The sequence below is a fragment of the Pan paniscus genome, chromosome 14 (genome assembly GCF_029289425.2).
Source record: "Pan paniscus chromosome 14, NHGRI_mPanPan1-v2.0_pri, whole genome shotgun sequence".
NCBI classification, from domain to species: Eukaryota; Metazoa; Chordata; class Mammalia; order Primates; family Hominidae; genus Pan; species Pan paniscus.
The window spans coordinates 114714708-114742316 of record NC_073263.2 but is presented as its reverse complement, the minus strand read 5'-3'; the positions used below and the strand labels follow the sequence as shown (position 1 = coordinate 114742316).

General features: G+C 46.9%; 1 protein-coding gene across 3 annotated transcripts in view; it reads right to left on the bottom strand.

The window, feature by feature from the left end:
• Positions 1-27609, bottom strand: part of CUL4A (cullin 4A) — a 58435-nt gene that overhangs the window by 29150 nt on the left and 1676 nt on the right. For 2 of the 3 annotated variants that reach the window (XM_057299622.2, XM_034937043.3), the window contains exons 3-9: positions 18270-18373; positions 8980-9049; positions 7497-7570; positions 3813-3975; positions 3197-3286; positions 1974-2056; positions 226-293 (exon numbers count right to left, since the gene is read on the bottom strand). In XM_057299622.2, the coding sequence (XP_057155605.1) occupies positions 226-293; positions 1974-2056; positions 3197-3286; positions 3813-3975; positions 7497-7570; positions 8980-8982 (481 nt within the window). In that variant the 5' untranslated portion in view covers positions 8983-9049; positions 18270-18373. Of the gene's footprint in view, positions 1-225; positions 294-1973; positions 2057-3196; positions 3287-3812; positions 3976-7496; positions 7571-8979; positions 9050-18269; positions 18374-26820; positions 27594-27609 lie in introns of those variants that run through there. The other variant, XM_034937044.3, reaches the window with a different exon arrangement.

Genomic DNA, 27609 nt, shown 5'->3' with positions numbered 1-27609 from the left:
GGGTTTTAGCAGTGAATGTAGTTCCACTAGGTGCCTTCCATTATTTCTCTTACTGATTTTTTTTCTCCCGTGGATGGCTAACATGTTCATTAGAAAAGATTTTTAATGACTGTCTTATGAAAATAACAAACGTCCTAACATTGCTATTTGTAATGCCCCCTTTACTTTCCTAATGAACTAAGGATAATTGTTCAGTTTAATTTGCACAAGAGTTAGGAAATCTACCTTTCTGCAGAATTGCTGTTAAATGTTCTCCTAATAGCTGTTTCTCCACACAAGCAATCAGTGGTTTCCTATATAAGGTAAAAAGAATAAGCGTTAGAAGTAAAGTTTAAAGAAGAGACTGGTTCTCTGTAAAAGATGGGGGCATTTGTCTATGACAGATGCAGTCTAGAGGCAATCAGAAACGGAAGGTTAAGAACATTTCCTCATGCAAACGGACGACGACTCCTGTTGCTAATGACACTGAAGGAAGCCCTTTCTAAAAACCACCTACTGAACAGCACAAGCAGGCCCACGGGCGGGCCCAGGGAAGCAGGGATGCTTCTGTGTTATTCCAAGGATTGCTGATTTTAGCCATCTTCCCAAGCCTTCATTTCCAGTTTATAAGGAACGTTTTAATGCACCATCTTACGGAGAAGGGCAGAGCCGACATTCCGCCTTCTGCTTCCTACACGAGCAGAAAGGGCTCAGGGAAGCTGTGTGTGACCTGCACACCCTGGTTGTGGGGCTTCGCTGTGGCTGCCGCTCTCTCCACTATTTCCCCCGGACTTCCCTGGCTGCTGCTTCCCAGTCTCCCGGGGGCTGCTCTTCTGCTCCCAGTTGGAAGGAAGCACAACATGGCCCCCGAGCCACCCTGGCCTGGCTCGAGATCCTGGATTTCCCACAGGCTCCTCCAACTCCACACGTCTAAGTGACCAAATCTCTTCTTCTGCACCCTCTCTGTTTTTGTGCTGGATTCTGTCATAATCCTGCCCCTTTCCGTACCTTACTGAGTCCAGTTCTGCACACCGTATCATTTTCATCTCTCCTCCTGTTTTCTCTGCTGAGTCCTACCAAGTCCTGTTCTGCACATCTGTACATTTTATCATTCCCTACTGGGTCCAGTTCTGCACACTGTATCATTTTCTTTCTTTTTTTTTTTTTTTTGAGACGGAGTCTTGCTCTGTCGCCCAGGCTGGAGTGCAGTGGCGTGATCTCGGCTCACTGCAAGCTCTGCCTCCCGGGCTCATGCCATTCTCCTGCCTCAGCCTCCCAAGTAGCTGGGACTATAGGTTCCCGCCACCACGCCCGGCTAATTTTTTGTATTGTTAGTAGAGACGGGGTTTCACCATGTTGGTCAAGATGGTCTCGATCTCCTGACTTTGTGATCTGCCCACCTCAGCCTCCCAAAGTGCTGGGATTACAGGCGTGAGCCACCGTGCCCAGCTGCACACTGTATCATTTTCATTTCTCTCCCTTGCTGTCCCCTCTGCCTCTGTCCTTGCCTCCCATCATATGGACACTCTGTGCCTGACACGCACGCTCACATAATCTCTCCCTTTTTGTTTCCCTAGCTACTCATCAACCTCAGGTTTGCAGGAAAAAAACATAAGATGAAAAGAGAAAATTGTGTGACAGCACCATAAATAAAATTAAAGCGATATAAAATGTGTAACAGAGAATGCACAATCAAAATAACCTAATATTCAGTGATACTCCATTAACATAAATAGACCGTCTCAAAACTCAAAGATGCCAAGTATCTCAGCAAGATTTACTCTCTTTAGACGTAACTCATGACAAGGCACTGGGTAAAAACTGTAATTTGTGAATGCCAAATAATGACAAATAACAAAGTAAAATATGCTAGGTGCAAAAACACTCTTAGTACTGAATGAATTGACAAAGACACCCTTTATTTCAATAACCAGCCAGGAGAACCTTCCAGCCACGGTGAAGATACGAACGCTCAGCGAGCAAACGGTACTTACTGTGTGCTGTGGTCCAAGTAAGTGATTACTCTGTCTCCCTCTTCCTCTAAGCGTTTACTTACATGGTTAAGATATTCTGGAACCTTACAAACAAAACAATTAAACGTATCAGTAACAAAAAGAATGTCGACACTATCCAAGAAACTGAGATTTTGTTTTCCTTACATGTAATTTTTTTAAAAAGCAGAATACATATTCAAGCCAAATATTAACACAGATTAACAGGGAGGGAGAGGTAGGACGGAAATGTGTGTGGGGGGGACATGGAGAAAGGACCCTGATATTAACATCCATCCTACAACAGGGCCCAGGCTGCACTTCTCTTTCGTCCCTGCTCACCACCAAGTTTCGGGGATGTGCACACCCTCCTCCCATCCCCAGGGCCCACAGGGAGCTGAGCCTCACTTGGTAGGAGGGTGAGGTGCTAAATGGCAACCCTGCCCCGCACAGCTGGGTCAGCAAAAGCAAGTCAACAAGTTGGTTGTTCATTTGGGGGACACCAAACAACACGGTTGCAGGAGACTTCAAAGTACGCCCATGTTTCCCAAGACAATGTGGGAAAGGCCTGAGGCTCTGCTGGGGACCTCAAAGTACCCCCATGTTTCCCAAGACAGTGCAGGAAAGGCCTGAGGCTCTGCTGGGGTAGCTGCAGCTGGGCTCAGTATCTGACATGAAACTTCCTCTCCAAAGCCAGAATGAAGGAACCAATGGCTAGGGTCCATTCTAGCAGCAGCACGCACCATTTGGGTGACAGTCTATGGGGCAGGTTCCTTTATGATTTTGCTCTGGTATCTGGAAAGGTGATTAAGTTTTTTGGGTTCCTATTACTACTACATGTTTTTTCGCACAGCTTTTTTTTTGGGAAAATTTTTTGCAGTGCTTCACACAAATGAAAAATTTTATCATTTACATTTATATTTTTAAGTTTTCATGTATGTTTTTATCATCTTGCTTAAATTTGAGTTATTTTAATTATTTCAGAAATGATCTTACAGCTTTTTACTTGTGGGGGGAGTGCAATAGTTTCTAAGTTCACATAAACTAAATTCTTAGTATACTAAGAACGAAGCTCATTACTGGGGATTCTGGCAAGATTGCAGCTTTCAGAAGATTTTCAATGAAACATTTGCATGTGTGTGAAAAGGCAAACATGAGGAAAGTCCTCCTAGGTGCTCATCTGCAGAAACGAAGCCAGGGGATTCGGAAACATCGCATCATCTCACCTCTCTTTCCTGCATTAACCTTTGGCCTTCGGCAGCATATAAGCAATTAGTCTCTTCCAAAAATTTCAGTTCAAATGAATCTTTATACACCTAAGAAACGAGCAGAGTTATTGACCAATTTCAGTAAAGGAAACTATCTTCACAAGTGCTAACACATCCCAGTTTCTGACGGGGCAGGCTGCCATGACCTGAACTTGGAGGCGCCTGTGGCCACCCAGCCGGCCGGCTGCACTGTCCTTCCCAAAACGGCCGGGCAGGCCCTCCTCTGCTCTCTTCCTCTAGTGCCTTGGGGTCCTATTGCTCTAAAGAACTTCGCCCTTTGTCTTTTGTGTGTGTTGCTAATATTTTCCCCCAGCGTGTCATCTGGTTTTGTCTCTGTTTATATTTTCCATGAAAAAGGTGCATTTTATGTAGTGATATTGATCTATCTTCTCTTTTGTGGCACCTGGTGTGGTGTTAGCTTGAGCGCTATTCCCCTTCTAGGGATTTTAAAGACTCTCCTATCTTCAACAAATGCCTTTATGATTTCATTGTTTAACATCTTTGGTACAACCATTTATTCTGGTGCAAGTAGCTGGGCAGGTACTCAGGTATCTTCCGCACAGGCAGCACTCACCTGCAGGTCAGACAGCATGCCCAGCAGGCTCCGCAACAGGCTCCGGTCCACGGCCTCGCCGCTCCTCTCGCGCTCGATCAGCAGTAGGATTCCATCAATGGTTTTACTCTGAACCATTTTATCACTAATAATATGGGTTCTAAACAGTTCTAATCCCATATCCCTGTATAGACAGTAAGAAACAGGACTACATTTTAGTTTCGCTTTTTAGAAGTTATGGGTGAATCTCCAGCTATGCTATTCAATATCATCCCAAAAATGTGAAGTTGCTAATTCTCTACATCTAGGTGCCAAGAATTCCTTTTAAAAACTTCTGTTTCTCGGCCAGTCTAGCGTGCCTTGTATTTCCTTCCTTAAACAGAGCTGCTCCACGTTCCTGGAGACGCTGCTAGGTCATGCATGCCACTGACAGTAAAACTGGTATCACACAAGCTGCTGGCAGAAGCCCGGGGTCCTCGCCACCTTCCTGCTGAGCGACGGGAGACACTCAGGCAGTTGGGCACCACGACCCTGCCTGCCCCACCTGCCCCTCCCGCCACCGTCTCCAACAGCCCTCAGGGTACACTCTCTTCCCAGTGTCCTCTGCTGAGCACGTCCCAGCAGCTTCCCTTCTCCAAGCCCCGGGAGCTCTCCTACCAAACGTTTGCTGCTTTCCCCTGAGAAGAGAAGGTGACGCACAGCTTTCAGAGTTCATCGCAGTCCTCAGCTCATGGCCTGAGGAATGTTAGGAAGATGGTTCAGCTGCCAGTGGCTGTCCACAAAACCCATCTTGTGGGCTCTGTGCTTTGCTTCAACACTCCTACTGTCCCCAGTGGCCAAGTACTCCATTAAGGAGGGGCCAAAAATACAGATGCTGGGCTCCAGCCAGAAATCTGGAATTGGCACATCAGGGCAGGAGTGGTGCTGGTGGTGGCAGTAATAGTAATAGTGGTGGTGGTGGCAGCAGTAATATAGTGGTGGACAGGTGGTGGTGGCAGTAGTAATAGCGGTGGTGGCGGTGACAGTAACACTGGTGGTGGCAGCAGCAGTAATAGTGGTGGGCAGGTAGTGGTGGCAGCAGTAATGGTGGTGGTGGTGGTGGTGGCAGTAATGGTGGTGGGCAGGTAGTGGTGACAGTAATGGTGGTGGGCAGGTAGTGGTGGCAGCAGTAATGGTGGTGGTGGTGGTGGCAGTAGTAACAGTGGTAGGCGGGTGGTGGTGGTAGTAATATTATTAATAATATTATGGTGGCAGTGGTGGCAGCAGCCGCAGTGATGGGTGCCACACAGGTGTGCAGAGGGCCCTGGGAGCCACCTCAATGGTGGAGACGTGCACCTCCCTTGACTGCCCACATCACCATGGGCCTCTCCTGTTGCTCCCGGGTGTGCTGCACACCAGGTCTTCTGTGCACTTCACCACAGTTGGAGCAGGAAGGTGCAGCGGCCAGACTTGTGGGCTCGAGGCAGCTGCCTGGGTTTGAATCCTGGCCCTACTACTTGCTAGCTGTGTGACCCTGGGTGAGAAGCTTAATGTCTCTGTGCCTTTCCTTCCTGAACTGTTAAAATGGGGATCAAATGTTATTAGTTCCTGCCTCTGAAGCCCTTGGGGCAGTGCCAGGCAGGTAGCCAGTGCTTAGGAAGGCTTAGGTCTCCACTTGTGTGACTCTCTACCCTGCCACTGGGATCTTCTCTTTAAAACATCAACCTCAGCTGAAAAACCCTTCAGGGCCCTCATCAGCTCTATCCCTCCCCACCTCCCACTCCCCACACAGGCTTCTTCTGGTCATGCTGCCGTCCTAGCCATCACTAGCAGGAGATACTCGGCTTTGAACTTACTGCTTCCTTCTACTCTTTCTTTCTTAGCTGCCTGAGCACCTTTGCTCATTCTTCAAAGCACAGGCCAAGGTTCACCCTCAGCCCTCCTCCCCATCCCAGAGATGGACAAAGTATCTCCTCACCATGCATTGCCCACACACACCTCAACCAGGATTCTTCTTGTAATGATGCTCACGTTCAGGTTTTTAGCCTCTTGTGGTAGACTGGAGGTGGTATCATTTATTCTATTTTATAAACAATGTTTATAGTTTGTATGACAGTTATGGTATAAACTATGTTTATAAATTAAGAGTTTAGTGTCGGGCATGGTGGTTCACACCTGTAATTCCAGCACTTTGGGAGGCTGAGGTGGGAGGATCGCTTGAGGCCAGGGGTTCGAGACCAGCCTGGGCAACATAGCAAGATCCTGGCACTACAAAAAATTTTTTAGAAGTTAGTCGAATGTGGCGGTGCGTGCCTATAGTCCCAGCTACAGGGGAGGCCAATGCAGGAAGATCGCTTGAGCCCAGGAGTTTGAGGCTGCAGTGAGTTATGATTGTGCCACTGCACTCCAGCCTGGGTAACAGAGTGAGACTCTGTCTCTAAAAATAATAATAATAATAATAATAATAATAATTATTATTATTATTTTTGAAAAGCATTTAGACTATGGGCCAGACAACTGAGGTAGGGCAAGTTATTTTAACTTATGTGCCTTAGTTTGTATAAAATAGGAGTGACAATGGCCACGCCACAGAGCTGTTCTAGGGATTAAATACATTAGTAGGAAACAGTCCCTTGCACAGAGCAAATGCTAAATAATCTGCTATGATCACTTTTATCATCTCCATTCTTTCCTGGAACACAGGCTGTCTTTTCTGTGCAGCGTTTGCCTTCTCGTAGACTACATGGATGCCTGCTAGGAGATGTGTGGGAGTTCCATGAGGAAGTTAGAAGGGCAAATGGCATTAATGGGAGCTTCAACAAGGACAGGGTGTCCAAAATTGTATAGATATTGTATAAAATAAGGACAAAAATGCTTGCTGGATTTGGTAACTGGCAGGTCACTGACATCTCAGACAAGAACAATCTCTACATGGCGAAAGCAGAAATCACATTGCCTTGGGTCAGCGTGCCCAGTGGGTGGGGTAGGAAAAGCAGGCACATTTTAAAGAACTTGGGTTTAAAGCTCATGAGAAGGCATGACATCACTTTTATGTATGAATGTGAGAAGAATGAAACACTACATTAACAGAGAACAAGACAAATCAGACGGTGAGACCGGACACAGCTTTTGTCCAAAGTCGGCTTGCAGGAGGCGACAGGACTCAGCACCATGGGGTGGTCACAGAGGACACACAGGGGTCAGCAGAGGACATGTAGGGGTCAGTGACTGTGAATGCTGCTGAGGAAAGGCCCCAGAACCCCTAGTGTATACAGTCCCCGAAAGATGACGGATGATGAGTGCTATGTGCTCAGGAGGCCGGGAGGCTGAGCAAGCCATTCCACAGGGGACGCACAGCCTCAGGGCTGCGACCCCACGGGCAGCAGGCAGTCTTTCTCAGAGTTTCAACTGCAGCGCTGGAAAGAGCTGCTCCAGGCTCAACCTCCAGTCGTCAGAGAGAAACCAAGACCCTCTGTCTTCACCCTCATGACCAAAGTCAGCCGCCTGTCCCAGCTTCCTGCTCCACTCCTTGCTGCTGGCTAGACACCTGGTGTTTCAAGGCTAAGACCCACCTGGACTCCTACGTTCACGTTAATGATTTTGGCTGAAGAAAGGAAGGCACAAGTAATCACACACACTTTACCATCTTAGCCTGCGGAAGACACAAACGGGACGAAAAGCATCAGCCGCAGGGAAGACGCAGCTCTGCGCTGTGAGGACACTCACCAGATGGAGGGCAGCGTGGAGTTCTGCAGCACATAGGTGCGGTCCAAGAACAGGAAGATGCTTCTGATCATGATCTGACCAGCAGAAAGGAGAACCATTTACTTATGAATTCTACTAGCAAAATGTGAAAGATCAGGCCTTTTAACTCCATGCTAGCTGTCTCAAATCCAACAGCTGTTTCCTATCCACCACAGCCCTCATGTTTGATTTTTCTTTCTAAAGTTAATTTTGTCCCCTTGGTATGTGATTTCCATCTCTTTAATATTGTAAATCTGACTGTAGGAATTTTAACGCACTTAGCCTAAAATGGTATCTTTTTTCTTTTTTTTTTTTTTTTTAAAGAGATCCTGTGTTCAGCCAAGGCCTAAAGGATATCTTTTAAATTTGGTCATTTTTCTTTTTTTTTTCTTGAGACGGAGTCTCGGTCTGTCGCCCAGGCTGGAGTGCGGTGGCGCAATATGCAAGCTCCGCCGCCTGGGTTCACACCATTCTCCTGCCTCAGCCTCCCGAGTAGCTGGGACTACAGGCGCCCGCCACCCCACCCGGTTAATTTTTTTTTTTTTTGTATTTTCAGTAGAGACGGGGTTTCACCATGTTAGCCAGGATGGTCTCGATCTACTGACCTCGTGATCCGCCCGCCTCGGCCTCCCAAAGAGCTGGGATTACAGGCGTGAGCCACCGCGCCCGGCCTAAATTTGGTCATTTTTTTGACTGATGTGCTACTTCTTACTAGATTAGGGAGATGCACTAAGCTTTTAAAACCTGAGTTCCTGTTACATGATGAGGCTCTTGGACGTGTGTCTCTGACTCTGCGTTGCGAGCAGAGTGAGGGATGCAGGATGATCCCTGGTCCTGTCCTGTGCTCCTACCATCGAGCCCACTACCTGGCTGGGGAGACTTGTGAACGCATCTCACCAAACCCTTCCCAACAGACCCTCAGCGAGCTCTAGCAGCTGCCAGCTACCTGGCCCAGAAAAGAAATACACCCATCGTCTCCTACTGATATCATTTAGAAAACGGAAGATTTCAACCTACTTAGGAAAGCTATTAATACGGTCTTTCCTCTCACTTAAGTAATTAACGGCCAGGTCACACTAAAAATGTATACATGACGTCAAGTCAAAGCCAAGACATCTACAAAGCCTAAGACGCTGGTTGTGCAGCTGCAGGAAAGACTTGGGATTCAGGCTAGATTCTGAGGAGTAAACTGTGCTTAAAGAGACATTTAGAGACCCATGCAGGCATCTAAGAACCCTGTCACCACTGCAGACTGTGAGTGTGGACCTGAAGGCCAAGAGGGTCAGTGGTGCCCTCTCACAGGAGCTGAGGAGTTCACCTTCCCTGCTTTTCTCATTGTGCTGTTCAACCACAGCACTGAACACTGACAGAATCCTCAACAGAACTTCTATGTCTCAGCTCTCAATCATGTGGGTGAGGGAAGATGGATGAGGTCGTGTTTTGATGAAAAAGTGAACAAGCTTACCATTTGTCTGCAGTGGTCCTGCCAGCACGTGTTAATCTTCTTTAAAAATAAAACACTATCTAGTGAGTCTGTACAGATCTGCTAAGGAAAACTTTAAAAACGCTGGCCAATTTAATTATTACCTTTTTTTTTTTTTGAGATGGAGTCTCGCTCTGTCGCCCAGGCTGGAGTGCAGTGGCACGATCTTAGCTCAGCAGTGCAGCCTCTGCCTCCCAGGTTCAAGCGATTCTCCTGCCTCAGCCTCTTGAGTAGCTGGGATTACAGGCGTGTGCCACCACGCCCAGCTAATTTTTTGTATTTTTAGTAGAGACGGGGTTTCACCATGTTGGTCAGGCTGATCTCAAACTCCTGACCTTGTGATCCACTGGCCTCAGCCTCCCAAAGTGCCGGGATTACAGGCGTGAGCCACCGCACCCGGCCATTATTACAATTTTAACCCCTTAATTTCAGCTACCTTCTCCACTGAATACTACACACCATTCAGTAACTGGAATACTGAAAGAATATTAGTCTTGAATGTTCATGTCCCCCCAAAATTCATAGGCTGAAGCTCTCACTCTACGGTAATGGTGTTAGGAGGCAGGGGCTCTGGGAGGTGATTAGGTCATGAGAGTGGACAAGCCTCAAGAATGGGGTTACAAAAGAGACCCCAGAGAGCTCCCCTGCCTCTTCCACCACATAAGGATGCAGTGAGAAGGTGCTGGCTATGGACCAGGAAGCGGGGCCCCACCAGACATGCTATCTGCCAGTGCCTTGACCCTGGACCTCCAGCCTCCAGAGCTGTGAGCAACAGACTCCTGCTGTTGATGAGCCACACTCTATGGTGTTTTGTCATGGCAGCCCCAGTGGGCTAAGATACACTAGAAGTTCAATCATGGATCTCTGTATCTCATCACCAATGTGCACTCAGCTTGCCTGTGCTGCTTTCCCTTCCCACGGCCCCGCCTGCCTCTGGCCGCTCGCCACTCCCTCTCCAGCCTCCCTTCATCCTCTCCTTCCTTCACTGCCAGACACCTTCAAGTCCCTGCCGGCAGAAACACACTCAGGCCATAAGTGCCCTGGGAGTAGGTGGCCGGACAAAAGGCCCCACTTCACAAAGGGCAGACACTGAACATACTCCCACAGGGGGGCTCCTGGAGATGGTGACTGGCCTGGTAAGACTCACTAGGACTATTTTTTAAAAATTAAAAGAGATGGCACTTCACTATACTCCTAGGCTGGTCTTGAACACGTGGTCTTAAGTAATCCTCCTCAGTCTCCCAAAGTGCTAGGATTACAGGTATGAGCCAGTGTGCCCAGCCTGTGGCAAAGTGCAGCTGGACAGGAAAATGGCTCAGGTTTAACTTCCAGCCTCAATGAAAACTAACATGAACTCTCATCCATGCACCAAATTAGGAACACTCTTACCTTGACTCTTAGAATGTGTATTTTTAGGAAAAGGTCCAAAAAGTAGTTTAGGACAAAGAACCCAGAATATGGGCTCCTAGAGCAAGTGGTCTGGTGTCCCTCAGGTTCATGCAAAGCTGAGAATCATAAATGACAATAAACTGCTTTATGGTTTACGAAACACTCTTCACATCCACTCTCACTGAAAATCTCCCCAACCTCGTGGTGCAGACATTGTTCCCTTTGTACAGATTAAGAAAATGGCTTGTCAAAGTGGACAGAACACGGACTTCCTACATTTTAACTCTTGATCCACCGCCTGTCAGCAACACAATACTGGCCAAACCAAGGGACTTCTCTAGGTCTGTTTCTGCCGTGCAGCAAGACACTTCACACTCAAGAGCCAACATGAGGTGGTGACAACATCCTCACACACAGAGAGGAGGAAAAACACATCAGTTAAGTAGGATGCACAAATCAGACATGAGCTGGAGTCTCAGGGTGGCAAAGAGTGGCCTGACAAAGAAAGAGTGCCAGGGAGGGTAGGGTGCCAGGCAGAGCCTGAGGAGGAATAAACGGTGCTGAGGATAGCCAAGGGCTCCCGGGGGGTCTGAGTCCTTGTCACATCAGGAAGTGCTGTGACCAAAGCTACAGGGGCCTGGCTAAGACAGCTTACTCTATTTTTTCTTGAGGCTTTGCAGAATTCTCAGAAGCACTGCCAGAAAATTAAAAATAGACACTTACAGCAAAGACCTAATGGTTGAATGGATAACAGGTTCCTCTGGAAGTACTCTTTACAAATTGTTCAAAATTATAATGGCTCATTATATTAGGAATCTACAGAAACAGTCTGGACAAAACAAAAAAACCCGTCCCAAGTGCATCTGGACAGGCTTCAAGGACCCCCAACAGCCATCCTGCAGCTCTGACTCCAGGAGCTGAACGGGAACTGCGGCCTGGATCTCCCAGCAAGTCTCTCTGCTGGCAGGCGGGCCACACCAGCCGAAGGCGGAGCTTTGCTTCCAGATGAGGGTGCACAGATCCTTTAAACTTAATGGGGTTAAACTGACGCCAGTCAATCTGACATCACTGGGCAGCTCAGGTGTTGTGAAGACAGAGTTCCACCTGGGGCAGTGTCTTGTTAAGATGGAAAGTCCAATGTAAAGTGTTCATTAAATGAGAAATACTTCCCCTAAAATAGCTCTGTAAAATCAATATAGATCCTCAATCTATAATTTTTTTGTTATTTCCCACAGAAAAAACTACAAAATGGTAAGCTAAAATCAGTGTGGCATTTACTAAGTAAGCTTTGGCCTTCTAAACATCAAAATCAATTCCATATTCTGGGATATAACACATAGCCACAATGGTGTGCAAATAATTCCAGGATGTGAGACACACAGACACTGTGAGTCTGTCAATAGTGTATTCTCGAGATAGGTTCTTCAGCAACCATCCTTTTTCTCACTTCAGAAAAGGGCCAATCTTCATTAAACGATTTATACAGCCTACTGAGATGAGTTAGGCAGGTCTTCAAACAGCAAACAAAATCCAACAGCAGAAATGCTTACACCATAGAAAAAAACCTACCTATCATATCTGTAACTAAAAAGAAAAAGAAAAAGCAAAAAGACGGTGCTTCTGTTGGGGTAGAAGAGGGATACATACATTTTCTACACTTGGTTATCTGCTTCTGCAATTTCAGGAACAAGTGGCCCATCTGCTGCCTGTACCGACAGACCGGACAGACCGCGAGGGGACAGCCCTAGGCCGACCCTCATTCATCCACACAACCCATGAAGGCAGGGGTGCTGTTTTGTCTCCTCTGATCTGGCCGAGCATTAACAGGGTTCTCTTGGGCTTTCGTCTCTTCATCTGGAAAATATGGTCAATAAAGGTACCTACGGCTCAGGGTGTTGTGAGACAAAGCAATTCATGAATGTGCAGAGCTTGGCCTACTGCCAGCAAGTGCTCCGTACACGATATCTGGTCAAGTGAGAACAGGCACAAAGTCTTTCTAAGGAAAGACAAAGCCTGCTGTCGCCAGTGCGGATCATAAAGGCACACTTAGAGGAAACTGGAGCTTTGCAACTTCCCCAACAGCCAAGGTTCCCAGCTCACTCCCGTGCCCTTCCCTTGTGACCACACGGCTATCATGGTGTCCACCACTGCCTGGCATTCTGTGGCTGACCAGAGCTGCAATGCTGTCAAGGTGAACCAGGGGAAGGAAAATGTGAGTTTCATCTATAGTTATCTACAGGTTAGATTCTGAGGACAGTTGGCTTGACTTTTTTTTTTTTTTGAGATGGAGTCTCGCTCTGTCACCCAGGCTGGAGTGCAGTGGTGCGATCTCGGCTCACTGCAAGATCTGCCCCCCAGGTTCATGCCATTCTCCTGCCTCAGCCTCCCGAGTAGCTGGGACTACAGGTGCCCACCACCACGCCCGGCTAATTTTTTTGTATTTTCAGTAGAGACGGGGTTTCACCGTGTTAGCCAGGATGGTCTCGATCTCCTGACCTCGTGATCCGCCCGCCTTGGCCTCCCAAAGTGCTGGGATTACAGGCGTAAGCCACCACACTCTGCGGGCTTGACATTTTTGAAGAGCTCCTGTTGCCTACGTAGCTTGGCTGGGTGGCACGTGGTCCTGCAGCATGTGGTGTGGGTTCTGCAGCAGCTGCCTGTGGCTGAGCATGTGTATGAGTGCATGGGTACAAATGGCCTTTATTTTGAGGAAGGGACGTCACCAAGAGCAGGTATCTATTTTGAAACGGACAGCTAAGTGCAGAATTTATCAAACATGTGAGACAAGAAAACGGATGTGGTAAACGAAGAAGATGGTAGTGAATGACTCAATTCCACAAAAGCCCTTTTTCTACCTGCACATCTGATGGGTTTCATCTATAACCTAATATCAGCATACAATCAAAATATAATCGGTACATAACATTACTTAAATCTGGCCGGGCATGGTGGCTCACGCCTGTAATCCCAACACTTTGGGAGGTCGAAGCAGGCAGATAATCCAAGATCGCAAATTCGAGACCAGCCTGACCAACGTGGAGAAACCCCGTTTCTACTAAAAATACACAATTAGCCAGGCGTGGTGGTGCATTCCTGTAATCCCAGCTACTCGGGAGGCTGAGACAGGAGAATCGCTTGAATCCAGGAGTGGAGGTTGTTGTGGTGAGCCAAGATTGCGCCACTGCACTCTAGCCTGGGCAATTAAGAGCGAAACTCCGTCTCAAAACAACAACAACAACAAATTACTTAAATCTTAGAAAGTAGAGTTACTTGAAGTACTGGAATATCCCAGAGGCAAAAGAAATCTGAATATGCAGACCTTGGAATACTCCCTGCCACACAGTATCTCAGCACCTGCCATCACATTAACATTTCCCCATATGAGACGGGGCTGGGTCAGAACTCTCTTCCAGCAAAAACAAGCTTTTTGAGAGCAGGACCCATGCCATTCATGCCTGTCACTGGTCCCCAATGCACAGTGCTGAGTTGGACAGAAACACCCCATGTTTACTAGGTTAACGTACGAATGTAGCCTAAAAGCCTTCATCACAGTAACCAGCCACTTCCTGGTCTCATCATCCCTTCAGACTCTACTTACTGGTCACTAAGCCACCTGCCATATTAAACTCACCCCTCGATTCCCACAAGATGACTCTCCAGGTTCTCCTCTCATCTTCCTGACACCAGCCCTCATCCACCTCCTCTGATGGCTCTGCTCATTTTCTTTTTAGAGATGGGGGTCTTGCTCTGCCGCTCAGGTGGAGTGCAGGGGCGCAACCTCAGCTCACTGCAGCCTTGGCCTCCTTGGGCTCGTGCAATCCTCCCACCTCAGCCTCCAGAGTAGCTGGGACCACAGGTGTGAACCACACACCCGGCTAATTGTTGTCTAGGCTGCTCTTGAACTCTTGGGCTCAACTGACCCTCCCAACTTGGCCTCCCAAAATGCAGTGCGAAGGTTAGAGGCGTGAGCCACTGTGTCTGGCCACTCTGCTCATTTTTCCTGGGCATCTCATCCATGTCTGGAGCCACTGGATCTGTGTCTCCAGCCCCAAATGCACAACAGGCATCTCTACCTGAGTGCCTTCTCACCTCCTTCCAAATCAACATGACCATGACAGACCCTCCCCGCCTCAATCCGTGTCTCCTCCTTCCAAATCAACGTGACAACGACAGACCCTCCCCGCCTCAATCCGTGTCTCCTCCTTCCAAATCAACATGACCACGACAGACCCTCCCTGCCTCAATCCGTGTCTGGTTCATCCTTCCACAGCAGTCAGATCCTTTCCCTCTGAACCGTAAGAGGTTTGCTGGCAGGATGCTGCCATTCCACTCTGTGGTTTTGCTGCCCAGTCAAACCATTGTGGTGTGACCCCTCACACCACAGTGCACACACACAGGCACACTAACTTCTTACCAACATAACCCAGCCATGCTGTGCCTGAACACCTTGGCTCAATCTCCACCTTCAGATAAACCTCAACTTCTTGGTTCAACAAAGGCTCCTCCACAATTCAGCATCCACCTTCCTCTCATTTTCCCCTTTAGGGATCCTGTCAGTGGTCAACTCTCCCACACCCAGCAGCATACCTGGCTCTTCTGCCCAGTAAGCTTCCTCAGCGCCAAGGCTGCCCACGCTGCTCCCTGGCCTGTGCCACCTTGGCATCCCACAGCGCCTGCTACTTCCTCATCCGTCCTTTAGGACATGGCCCAGACATCGCTTCGCCCCTGCAATGCTCCCCTACACAGGTGGGCTAGCTGCTCTTTCTTTAGGTCCCAGGAGCTTATCTGAACCTTTGAAAACCCTTATCACAGGCCAGACGCGGTGGCTCACGCCTGTAATCCCAGCACTTTGGGAGGCTGAGGCAGGCAGATCACGAGGTCAGGAGTTCCAGACCAGCCTGGCCAATGTGGTGAAACCCCATCTCTACTAAAAATACAAAAATTAGCCGGGCATGGTGGTGGGCGCCTGTAATCCCAGCTACTGGAAAGGCCGAGGCAGGAGAATGGCTTGAACCCAGGAGGGAGAGGTGCAGTGAGCCGAGATCGTGCCACTGCACTCTAGCCTGGGTGACAGAGCAAGACTCCATCTCACAAAAATAAATAAATAAAAAACACAAAAAAAACAAAAAAAAAACCCTTATCACAGCACTGCGTAAATGCTTATCCTGATGCTTTTGCCACTGCCATTCGGGTTTAAGCTCCAAAGGGACAGAATCCCATTCTGCTCAGATTTATTTTCCCAGGGCCTGGCATTATACCTAGCACATGACAGATACTTAAAAACATGTGCCGACCCAATGGAAGGCTGTGGTGTGCTGGTCTATATGTAAACTTATCTCATCATTCTGCCAGAGTGACCTCCATGAACAATCTAATTCTGGTTTCTTGCTTAAAAAACCTGTGAGGACTCTGGGATACTCACAGACTGAAGTCTGACTCCTTGATAGTATCCACAAAGATTCAAATTCAATCTGCAACTTAGCATCACAGCCTAAGGGCCACCAGGTCTCTGGAGTTCTAGTTGTGCCCGCTGCTCGGGGTTTCCAGAGCACCCTCCACGCTCTGCTTCTGGTGCCACATCCACAGGAGGGCGCATCCTCCCCATCCCTTCAGGAGGGTCTCCTCTGGGAGGCTCTGCCCCAGATGCTTCACACGCCACCATTCCTGGCCTGACGCACAGTTCTCAACTCAAGATCTTGTCTCATGACTAATAAGGGCATTTAATATGGTAGTTTTTTTTTCTTTTGCCTTTAATGAACCAAATGATAATTTTTGTAATCACAGTTTTGCCACTGCACCAGGGAAATACAGTAATTCCCCTGCCTCTCCCATAAGCCTGCGACTTCTTGGAGGGTAGAAATCAGGCATGGGGGTCACTTTCCATTTTGCGGTGCCAGTGCAGTAGGTAGAAAGCAAGTGCTTGTGCAGTGAGTGAACTGATGGCACTTTAGTCAACCCACAGAGTAGGAGTAACCGGCAAAAGATTCATTTGATCAGGTAATCAAATAGTCGTTTTCAAGTAAATTGGGACAGCAACTAGAGTAGGAACAATTATCGCCTACTGACTCTCATAAATGCCTAAGTCTTTGGGAGAAGGCTTGGGCATCTGCTAAAGACTTCCCCCAAGCCTAGGAGTCAGGCCACTTTTTGGATGGAAACATCTGGAACATAGGTTCCTGGAAGCGCATTGCTGAGCCGTGGCACTGGGGCGGGGCCTGCTTCTGTGCGCCCTCACAGGCGCCTCCTGAGATAAGGTGCACTTTGGCCAGGTTCCAAAAGGTGGTGTGCGGTCACTGATCTCTTGAACGACCTCATGATCTTTAGGAAAGGGCTTTGCTGGAAAACACTGCAGAGGCGTATTTACAGAAGCCAGCACAACAGAGCTGGAACTGACTTCACTCACATCTGTGCGGGGTGCTGTGGAGATTGTCTAAACAGAGACCTCTCACCCTGCATTTCAGCTTCCCTGTCACGTGCTTCAACTTCAGCAGCACCAACTGCTGCAGATTCCCTGAGGATCCTTCCAATGAACTCAGAATGGTTTAGTTTCCCAAGATCAGGGAGATGGGGGAGCAGAAGTTTCCTTGAACTAGAAGAACACTTAGAAATAAGCAAACACAAACCACCTAATTTTACACATGAAGAAACGGAGGCCTAGAAAAGTACAGCCACAAGTAGATTTTCTGCAATTATAAACTCTACTTTCTAATTCCTACCCAATGAGACACATGGACAGCTACAGTACTGGGAGGAGGCTGGGAAATGAGATTGAGTCCAGATTAAAGGATTTTCTATAGGATGCCAAGGAGCCCAGAGACTCCCCTGTAGACGTCTGAGTCACAGCTGGTGTGGCAGCAGAATTCTGAGATGCTCCTGCCCTGTCCCCAAGTGGAGGATGCCTCACACGCAACTGTGAACGAGGCTGTGAATACGAAGGTCATCATTCCTTGACTGGGTTACGGGTTACATCATATAAGGCCCTATCTCAGCAGGTCAGACAGGCAGATTCTCCTGCTGGTCTAGAAGCAGAAAAGAGTCGTGCTGTGAGAGGAGAGGCAAGGACCTGTGCATGTGGAGCTGAGAGTGACACCAAGCAACACGGGACAGAAGGCAGGGCCCTCAGTCCCACTACCACAGGAACTGGCTTCCGCCGACTGCCTGCCCGTGCTAGCAAAGACCTCAGGTGAGGCCCCAACCTGGCTGACACCTTGACTCTGCCCGTGAGACTGAGCATAGAATCCACTGAATCCTGCCTGGCCTCCTGACAGACACAACTGTGAGCTGATAAGTGGGTGTCTCCATAAGTCGCCAAGTCGATGGGACTTTGTTGCCTATCACAGAAAGCCAACGCAGATGGTGTTTATTAGAATAAAGGATACTCAAACTTGAAGACGTTTTTCAGAACATTTCCTAAATAGCAAAGACCTCAGGTGAGGCCCCAACCTGGCTGACACCTTGACTCTGCCCGTGAGACTGAGCATAGAATCCACTGAATCGTGCCTGGCCTCCTGACAGACACAACTGTGAGCTGATAAGTGGGTGTCTCCATAAGTCGCCAAGTCGATGGGACTTTGTTGCCTATCACAGAAAGCCAACGCAGATGGTGTTTATTAGAATAAAGGATACTCAAACTTGAAGACGTTTTTCAGAACGTTTCCTAAATACTTCAACCATACCCAATAAATGAACACGGTTTCCCTTTAATTCAAATCAGCAAAATAATTTAAATGGTAAATTTCGCTTACAAACCTATCAAATAAAAGAGAACTTTAAAAGCTGTTGTTTTAATATTAAGGATACTCATTAGTTCTTTATCATAATAATGTTCAGTTTTAAAAGACTTAGATAATGAACAGAAACTTTATGAACCAAAAAAAGGATATTCTCTAAAGGGAAGGATCTGTGTCTGGACGTGGTCTTCACAGGCCTGACGCAGTTGCTTGTAGAGCACTGGGGAGACTTTGTGAGAACAGAGATTTTCCACAGCCTGCAAACAAAAGGGCTACATCAATTCTTCAGTATGAACAACAGATTGGTTCATAAAAAAACCCTATTGTTAACATAGCTGTAATCATAAGAAAAAGGCACCCCACACCCTACCCCAGTACTTCAGGAATCTACAAATAAATTATTTATTATGGCTAAGTTCAGGGCACTTCTCGTTGGAACACTGCAGTCCAGTCATAGCTGGCATGGGGGTAGAGGTAACAACAGTTAATGTGGGCACATTGCACCTGCTGGACCTCCGGTCCCAGGCAGCTGGCCTGCACCACTCCTGAGCATCTATGGTGCCCACTCACTTGGGACTTCTCAACAGGTTTGATCCTCACAGGCCTGTTTCCGGGTGCTCCGATTCCTCAGTCTGAGGTGGGGGTCACTGGAGTGTGTTTGTGTTTAAGTTCACCTTGATGATTACAAAGTGAAATCAGGGCTAGAGAACCAAGAAAATCTTTTCCCTCAGTGACCACCTTCCCATCAGGAAGGAGAACAGGCTGGGCCTTCCCCTCACACTCCCCAGGGCAGTGATTCAGTCCAAACTGAGCTTTTTCTGGGTGACACAGGCCAGACTGTATTGTTTCCTATTTATTTTTCTGCAGGCTAGATGTGTAATTCACTTCAGTTTGTTTAATTAATAAACTTTCTTTTTTATTCTGTGAACATCCCTAATACAAGAAGAAATCTTTTTTTTTTTGAGTTGGAGTCTTGCTCTGTCACCCAGGCTGGAGTGCAATGGCAGGATCTTGGCTCACTGCAACCTCCACCTCCCGGGTTCAAGCGATTCTCCTGCCTCAGCCTCCCGAGTAGCTGGGATTATAGGCGCCTGCCACCACGCACAGGTTAATTTTTGTATTTTCAGTAGAGGAGGGGTTTCGCCATGTTGGCCAGGCCGGTCTCAAACGCCTGACCTCAGGTGATTTGTCCGCCTCGGCCTCCCACAGTGCTGGGATTACAGGCATGAGCCACCGTGCCCAGCTGACACCATTTTTTGAAGCAGAAAATTTTTTCTCACAATATTTTTACCCACCTCAAAGAAACAATGCTTGTACATTCTTACCAGTTCTAATAAAATTTCCTTTCCAATCTTAGGTACAAAAACTTACACTCATTCAATTCCAATATGAAATATTATAAACAGAAATATGGTTTTTCTAACAAGTTTTGAACCAATGTGGGGTTCGAAAAATGTGGGGATATACAGAATAAAAACACTTTAGATAAATAATCTGAATTTAATTAGGATACAATATACCCCTAGGAAAAAAGGTAAATTAAAGTTATAAAGCTATTCATTTTACTAATACTTACAAGTATTAATAATTCCAATACTAAATATCGGAGAGCTGCTACATATTAACCAAAGTTAAATACATACAGTGATTACTACCATATAAAATACATGCATATTTACAAAGATCAAAAGAGGATGTGGAATAATTATAATTCTGTTTTCTAGCAAGCTTATTATCAGCATAATAACAAAGAAATACAAACTTTCCCCCTACATTTTGTCTTACTATAGAAACAGGGAATTCCTACCCACATTCTGTATTTACTTTAACTCCTTTCTCAAACTCTTCAATTCCATCCCTTTGAATTCCATATCTTCATAATTTGGTCAAAGATCTGCCATCCTTTTGTCTCCTCAAACAACCAAGAGAACTTTACGACAAAGGTTTTGCTCCAGTAGTTAAACATTAGTGAATCCCACAAACATAATTATTACAAAGTAAGTTTTTTATATAACACATGAAGAAAATGTATTTTCTTCAGCAAAAATCAACAGTAACTTAGGACCATTTTCTGGATGTTTTAATTCCTAGACCAAGAACCAATATCCTTAAAACCATCTTTTCCTGGTTGTGGCAAATGACTAAATATTTTATAACCCACTCTGCCTCCTATGTGTCCTATTTGGTGCACATTTACTATTCATATGAGTCATACTGCAATTTACTTTGTTTTTAAAATGAAGAATTTAAGAACCTCTCAAAACAAGTGGCAAGCCCTGGGTAACCCAGGTTTGCTGCAGGTGCTGAGTCAGGACTCCCGGCTTCATATTACAGGCACTCATCACTGGAAAGGCGACAGCCTTTGTTTCTCCCCGCCCTGCCAACTCCTTGCTGGCAGGAACATACTGGAAGACTTTTTTGTGCTGTTACAGAAGCAGCACAACACAGGAGTTGCCCCTCCCCCAAATGGATTTTTGACACTCAATCATACTTTGAGATTTAGAAATACCCTCTCTGGATGCATAAAGCAACTAATCAGATGGTACTGTGCGCTTCATGTTGGTGCACTCAGGCCATTAGCATTTTAAAGATTCACCCCAGAGAAAAGGAACGTAATCCAATGATCGGAGGTAGAGAAGTATCATTTGCATTCTACTCCCATTAGTATCAAGATGCTTTCCTTGTATCAACAGCCAAGTGAGGAAACTTGGTGTATATCTACACCCAGCACTGTCTCTTCTCACATCACAGCTACTTCCTAACTAGCAGGTTCGTCAAATGATTGTCTGTATTAGCTCAACAGACACGTGTGTGAATGTCAAATACACGTCTATTTATAGTGTCAAAGCATTGCCTGGAGTGAACTCACTGCTACTTAAACAAAATGCTCACTGCGGATAAGGGCAATCCCTGCTCTCAGATGTGGAAGACAGAACAAGGAAGGCCATGGAGCTGTGGGACATGACCTCCATAGTCATACAGAGACCTCCACAGCCACATGGGACGTGACCTCCATAGTCACACAAAGACCTCCACAGCCACACAGATGAGACCTCCATAGTCACAGATGAGACCTCCATAGTCACACAGCGACCTCCACAGCCACATGGGACGTGACCTCCATAGTCACACGAAGACCTCCAAAGCCACGTGGACGAGACCTCCATAGTCACACACGACCTCCACAGCCACATGGGACCATGGGACGTGACCACCATAGTCACCCAAAGACCTCCATAGCCACACAGACGAGACCTCCATAGTCACATAGAGACCGCCACAGCCACATGGACGAGACCTCCATAGTCACACACGCGACCTCCACAGCCACACGGACGAGACCTCCATAGTCAAACAGCGACCTCCACAGCCACATGGGACGCGACCTCCATAGTCACACAGAGACCTTCAGAGCCACATGGATGAAACCTCCATAGTCACACAGAGATCTCCACAGTCACACGGGACGTGACCTCCATAGTCACACAAAGACCTCCACAGCCACACACCCGACCTCCACAGCCACACGGACGAGACCTCCATAGTCAAACAGCGACCTCCACAGCCACATGGGACGCGACCTCCATAGTCACACAGAGACCTTCAGAGCCACATGGATGAAACCTCCATAGTCACACAGAGATCTCCATAGTCACAAAGAGACCTCCACAGCCACACGGACGTGACCTCCATAGTCACACAAAGACCTCCACAGCCACATGGACGAGACCTCCACAGTCACACAGCGACCTCCATAGTCACACAGCGACCTCCACAGCCACATGGGACATGAGCTCCATAATCACACAGAGACCTCCACAGCCACACAGGACGTGACCCCCATAGTCACACAGAGACCTTCAGAGCCACATGGATGAAACCTCCATAGTCACACAGAGACCTCCACAGCCACACAGGACGTGACCCCCATAGTCATACAGAGACCTCCACAGCCACATGGGACATGACCTCCATAGTCACACAGCGACCTCCACAGCCACACAGACGAGACCTCCATAGTCACACAGCGACCTCTACAGCCACACGGGACTCGACCTCCATAGCCACACAGCGACCTCTACAGCCACACGGGACTCGACCTCCATAGCCACACAGCGACCTCCACAGCCACACGGGACGCGACCTCCATAGTCACACAGAGACCTCCACGGCCACATGGACGAGACCTCCATAGTCACACAGCAACCTCCATAGTCACATAGTGACCTCCATAGTCACACAGTAACCTCCATGGTCACACAGCGACCTCCACAGCCACATGGGACGCGACCTCCATAGTCACACAGCGACCTCCATGGCCACATGGGACGTGACCTCCATGGTCACAGAGACCTCCACAGCCACATGGATGAGACCTCCACAGTCACACAGCGACCTCCATAGTCACATAGTGACCTCCATAGTCACACAGCAACCTCCACAGTCACACAGCGACCTCCACAGCCACACGGGATGTGACCTCCATACTCCCACACAGACCTCCATAGCCACACGGACGAGAGAGACCTCCATAGTCACACAGTGACCTCCACAGCCACACGGGACGCGACCTCCACAGTCACACAGGACGCAACCTCCACAGTCACACAGCAACCTCCACAGTCACGTAGACAAGACGTCCACAGCCACAAAGGACGAGACCTCCATAGTCACATAGAGACCTCCATAGTCACACAGCAACCTCCACAGCCACACAGACAAGATGTCCACAGCCACATGGGACGCGACCTCCACAGTCACACAGCGACCTCCACAGTCACACGGGATGAGACCTCCATAGTCACATAGCTACCTCCAGAGTCATATAGTGACCTTCACAGCCACACAGGAAGAGACCTGTGTGGCTGTGGAGGTCCCATTCCTCCGCTGGGCCTGCAGCTTGGGTGTGAGGGAAGGATACCACCTAATACAAAGGACTAACCTCGCTCTTTCACTGACCATTATCACCTGGTATCAACATGTCACGGAGACAACTACTCCGTGACTCAAGAAAGACAGCCTGGCTTTCCTCAGAACTTGCATGTCAGCCGGGTGCAATGGCTCACGCCTGGAACCCCAGCACTTCGGGAGGCCAAGGCAGGAGGACTGCCTGAGTCGAGGAGTTCCCAAGGAGCCTGGACAACACAGGGAGGCCACACCTCTCTCTCTCTTTTTTTTTAAAGGGCCTGAGAGGTTTGTTTTTGTGCAACAAAAAACAAAAAAACCAGTTCTAAATCAAAACACAGCCTTTCTCTGAAACCTTTCTAGAAATGCAGTCTTCAGTTTTCTGTTGTCTCATTTAGCAACAAGCAGGACTAAAACATAGAGACACAAGACACAGAAGATGCACTTTCTTCAGGAGTTAGTTATTACAGACCGCAATTCAGGCCGTTCAATGGAAAAGATCCATGCCTTCACAACATTCTCCTCTACACACTACAGGAGGAAAATGATAAAAACAAAGTAACAAACGGAAACAACAGGCCAGCTGAGGCCCAAACAGTGTAAGTGACAGGACTCCTAAGGTGTTTAGACGTAGAGGGAGAGTGAGCAAAACCAAAAACCAAACACGAAACCAAACCTTTCAAACTTGGGTGAGAATTGGTCCTTTCACATAAGATTCTTTGGCAAAGTATACACCACCCCACCTATACAAAAACTGAGACTTTATTTTGAAACACCAAGTCAAATGTATTGCCTGCTTGATCAGACATCAGTAATTTCACATTTGCTTTTCTTAGATTTCTATCCCATTTGCTTCCAATAGATCTGAGGCAGCTCATGCTTCAGACTCTGTGAGAGGCCAGAAGCCCACCTGTGCGTGGAGAGATGATCACAAGTAAGTGAATCAACTGATTCCACATATCCCCTGGTGGGGCAGCACCTCCAGAGATGCCCCTGGAATTTGCGATGTCTCATTCCAAGGAGGAACCAGTGACTGTCATTTTGGGGTAAGCACTCCTAGTTCTCAGGGTTTCAAGACAGACACCTAGGGCACCTACAAACATTGTTCATAATATCTAGTGATTGTTTTATAAGATATATCACTGTGTACAAGGTGTTGCAAAGTAATTCCGCCATTTTAAGTAAAAATAATGAGGCAGCAGATATCAGACAGCCAAATCTCCAGGAAAAAAGTAGTAAGAAGCTTTAGCTGTAAGGTATCATATTTTATTAAACCAAAGACCTCTGAGAGTTCAGGTGGGACTCTTGTTTCTAGTCAAGACACAGTACAAGAACTGTATTAACTTTCTGCCTGAAATAACCACAAAATCAGGCAAAATATACGAAGCAACAGTTTTCGAAGCACTGAGTACTGGGCTATGAAAGACAGTGAATCTCAGAAAGATGGGAGACAAACAGGCCCCAACTGCTCAGCTTCCTGCGTGAAGAGCTTCCAGGTTGTGGTGTGGGGGCCCTGAGTAGCTGGGACTACAGGCATGCAACACCCCACTAGGCTAATTTTTAAATTTTTTGTAGAGATGGGGTTTCACCATGTTGCCTAGGCTGGTCTCGAACTCCTGGGCTCAAGTGATCAGGCCACCTCAGCCCCCCAAAGTGCTGGGATTACAGGTGTGAGCCACTGAGCCCAGACTCTCAATACTGTTAAGAATTTAATTCTCCTACATTGATCTGTAGATTCTATATACCGTCAATCAAAATCTTAGCACACTTTCTTATACAAATTGGCCGATTCTAAAATTCACATGGAAACACAAGGGACCAAGAATAGCCAGAAACCTATGCAAATGTATGAAGCTGGGGGGCCAACACACCTCGATTTCACAACTCAGTCCACCTACTCCTACGTGGTTTTTGACAAAGGAGCAAAGGCAATTCAGTAGGGGAAAAGAGACTGAACAACTGGACATTTGCAGGGAAAACACTGACTCTAGACTTTTCTTTGTTTTTTTTTGAAATGGAGTCTCACTCTGTTGCTCAGGCTGGAGTACAGTGGCACAACCTCGGCTCACTGCAACCTCCACCTCCCGGGTTCAAGCGATTCTCTGGCCTCAAGCCTCCCGAGTAGCTGGGATTACAGGTGCCTGCCACCACGCCCGGCTAATTTTTTGTACTTTTAGTAGAGATGGGGTTTCACCATGTTGGCCAGGCTGGTCTCAAACTCCTGACGCTCAGGCGATCCACCCACCTTGGCCTCCCAAAGTGCTGGGATTACAGGCATGAGCCACTGCACCCGACTCTGACTCTAGATTTGTATTTTACAATATATACAAAAATTCACTCTACATAGATCGTAGACCTAGATGTAAAACCTAAAACTCTAAAATGTCTGGAAGAAAGTATAAGAGAAAACTTTGTGACCTCAGATTAAGCAAGATTTCTTGGATACTAAAAGCACAATCCATAGAAGAACAAACTGATACATGTGACTTGAAAACTTAAAACGATTACTCTTCAAATGGCACAGTTAAGAGAATCAAAAGACAAGTTGAAGACTAGGCAGAAAGTATTTGCAAGGCGAATATCTGATACAGGACTTGTATCCAGAATACATAATAAACTCAAATAATAATAAGAAAATAACCAACCCAATAAAAATGAGCAAAATATTTAAATAGACACTTCGTCAACGAAGATACATAGAATGGCAAGTAAATACAAAGATGCTTAGCATCAGAGGGAAATGCAAACTAAAACCACAATGACACTCCACCACACACCCACAAGCACAGCTAAAATTACAGACTGAGGACACCACACGCTGGTGGCGGAGTGGAACTGGAACTCCCATACACTGCTGGGAGAGACGCAAAAGGGGCAGCCACTTGCAAAAACAAGAAATTTCGTACAAAGTTAAACATACATTTTCCATATGACCCTGAGAACTTACTTCTAGATAAAGAAGTAAGCAGAACTCACCTGAGAGGAATAAGAATATATGTCCAAACAAAGGGTTATTCACAAATGTTTACAGCAGCTTTATTTAAAACAACCCAAGGCCAGGCGCGGTGGCTTATGCTGGTAAACCCAGCACTTTGAGAGACCGAGGTGGGTGGATCACCTGAGGTCAGGAGTTTGAGACCAGCCTGCCCAACATGGCAAAACCCCGACTCCACTAAAAATACAAAAATTAGCTAGGCGTGGTGGCAGGTGCCTGTAATCCCAGCGACTCGGGAGGCTGAGGCAGGAGAATCGCTTGAACCTGCGAGGTGGAGGTTGCAGTGAGCCAAGATCGTGCCATGGCACTCCAGCCTGGGCCACAAGAGTGAAACTCCGTCTCAAAGAAAAAACAAACAAACAAAAAACCCCAAACATGGACACCCAAACGTCCATTAACTGGTGAATGGATAAAACAACTGTGGTATACCCATTCTACTAGGTAATAAATTACAATCACACTGCGTGTGCATGAATCTCAAAAGCACTGTCCTAAGTGAAAGCCAGATACAAAAGACTATGAAATACATGACTGCATTTAGATAAGGTTCTAGAAATCACAAAATATAGTAACAGAAAGCAAATGGGGGACCGCCAAGGGCTAGGAGTCAGGGGAGAGGGCTGACTGCAAAAGTGGCCATGGCAATTTCGGGGGTGGTAGCAATATTCTACCATTCTACCAAGAAAGATTCCATCTTGACCGTGGTGCCGGTGACATAACTGCACGCATCTGTTAAAACTTCCCGAAGTGCACATTATACGTAGACTGTATCTCAAAGCTGGTAAGAAAACATCATCCACTTACACTTCAGACAAAGAATGGATGTATGTACACCAAACTGTCAACAGTAGTTTTCTTTGGGTGCTAGGAGTATAGGTGATTGAAGTCTTCTTTTTTGTATTTTTTATAATTTTTACAATGCAGTCACTTGCATATCCAGAAAAAAAGTTTTTTTAATTCAAGCCTTTTAATAGAAATAATTGTATGACACATCGTGACCTAAAATATAGATATGAGACTACTTAATGAATGTTGCTTTACAAAAAGAAGACACCAGAAAAAAAGTCGCTTAGAAATAAAATATCCAAGTACGGTAAAATGTACTTTTTTGTTACTTCAGAAACGGAACACCATCACTTTGAATTAAATGCTACCAAATCCGTTTGAATACCTTAAAGGCAACCAGTAATCACAAAACACAACTGAGAACAAAACCACTTTTTTTGAATTTTGAATTTTTTCAAAATCTGTTTGAGTATCTTAAAGGCAACCATTAATCACAAAACAACAGAGAAAAGACCCTCTTATTACTGTGGCAAGTGACACAGTCATGAGTTTTACATATAACGAGAAAATAATTCGCCGTATACTTGCAAAATATGAGTCACGTGGCTCCTAGAAACACACCTCCTTCTCTTCCGTAATGGGATAACTTTAAATATCGTTCTAAGCAGCTTAAGCCTGAAAACAAAAATTCCACCACGGCAATAAACAAAACCACTTGTTGCCTCTGGGGCTCCCGGCCCTGCAGTGGAGGCAAACGCCCTGCCTTTCCGCTCCCCGGCGACAGCCTGCGAGGCACCCGGAGCGGCC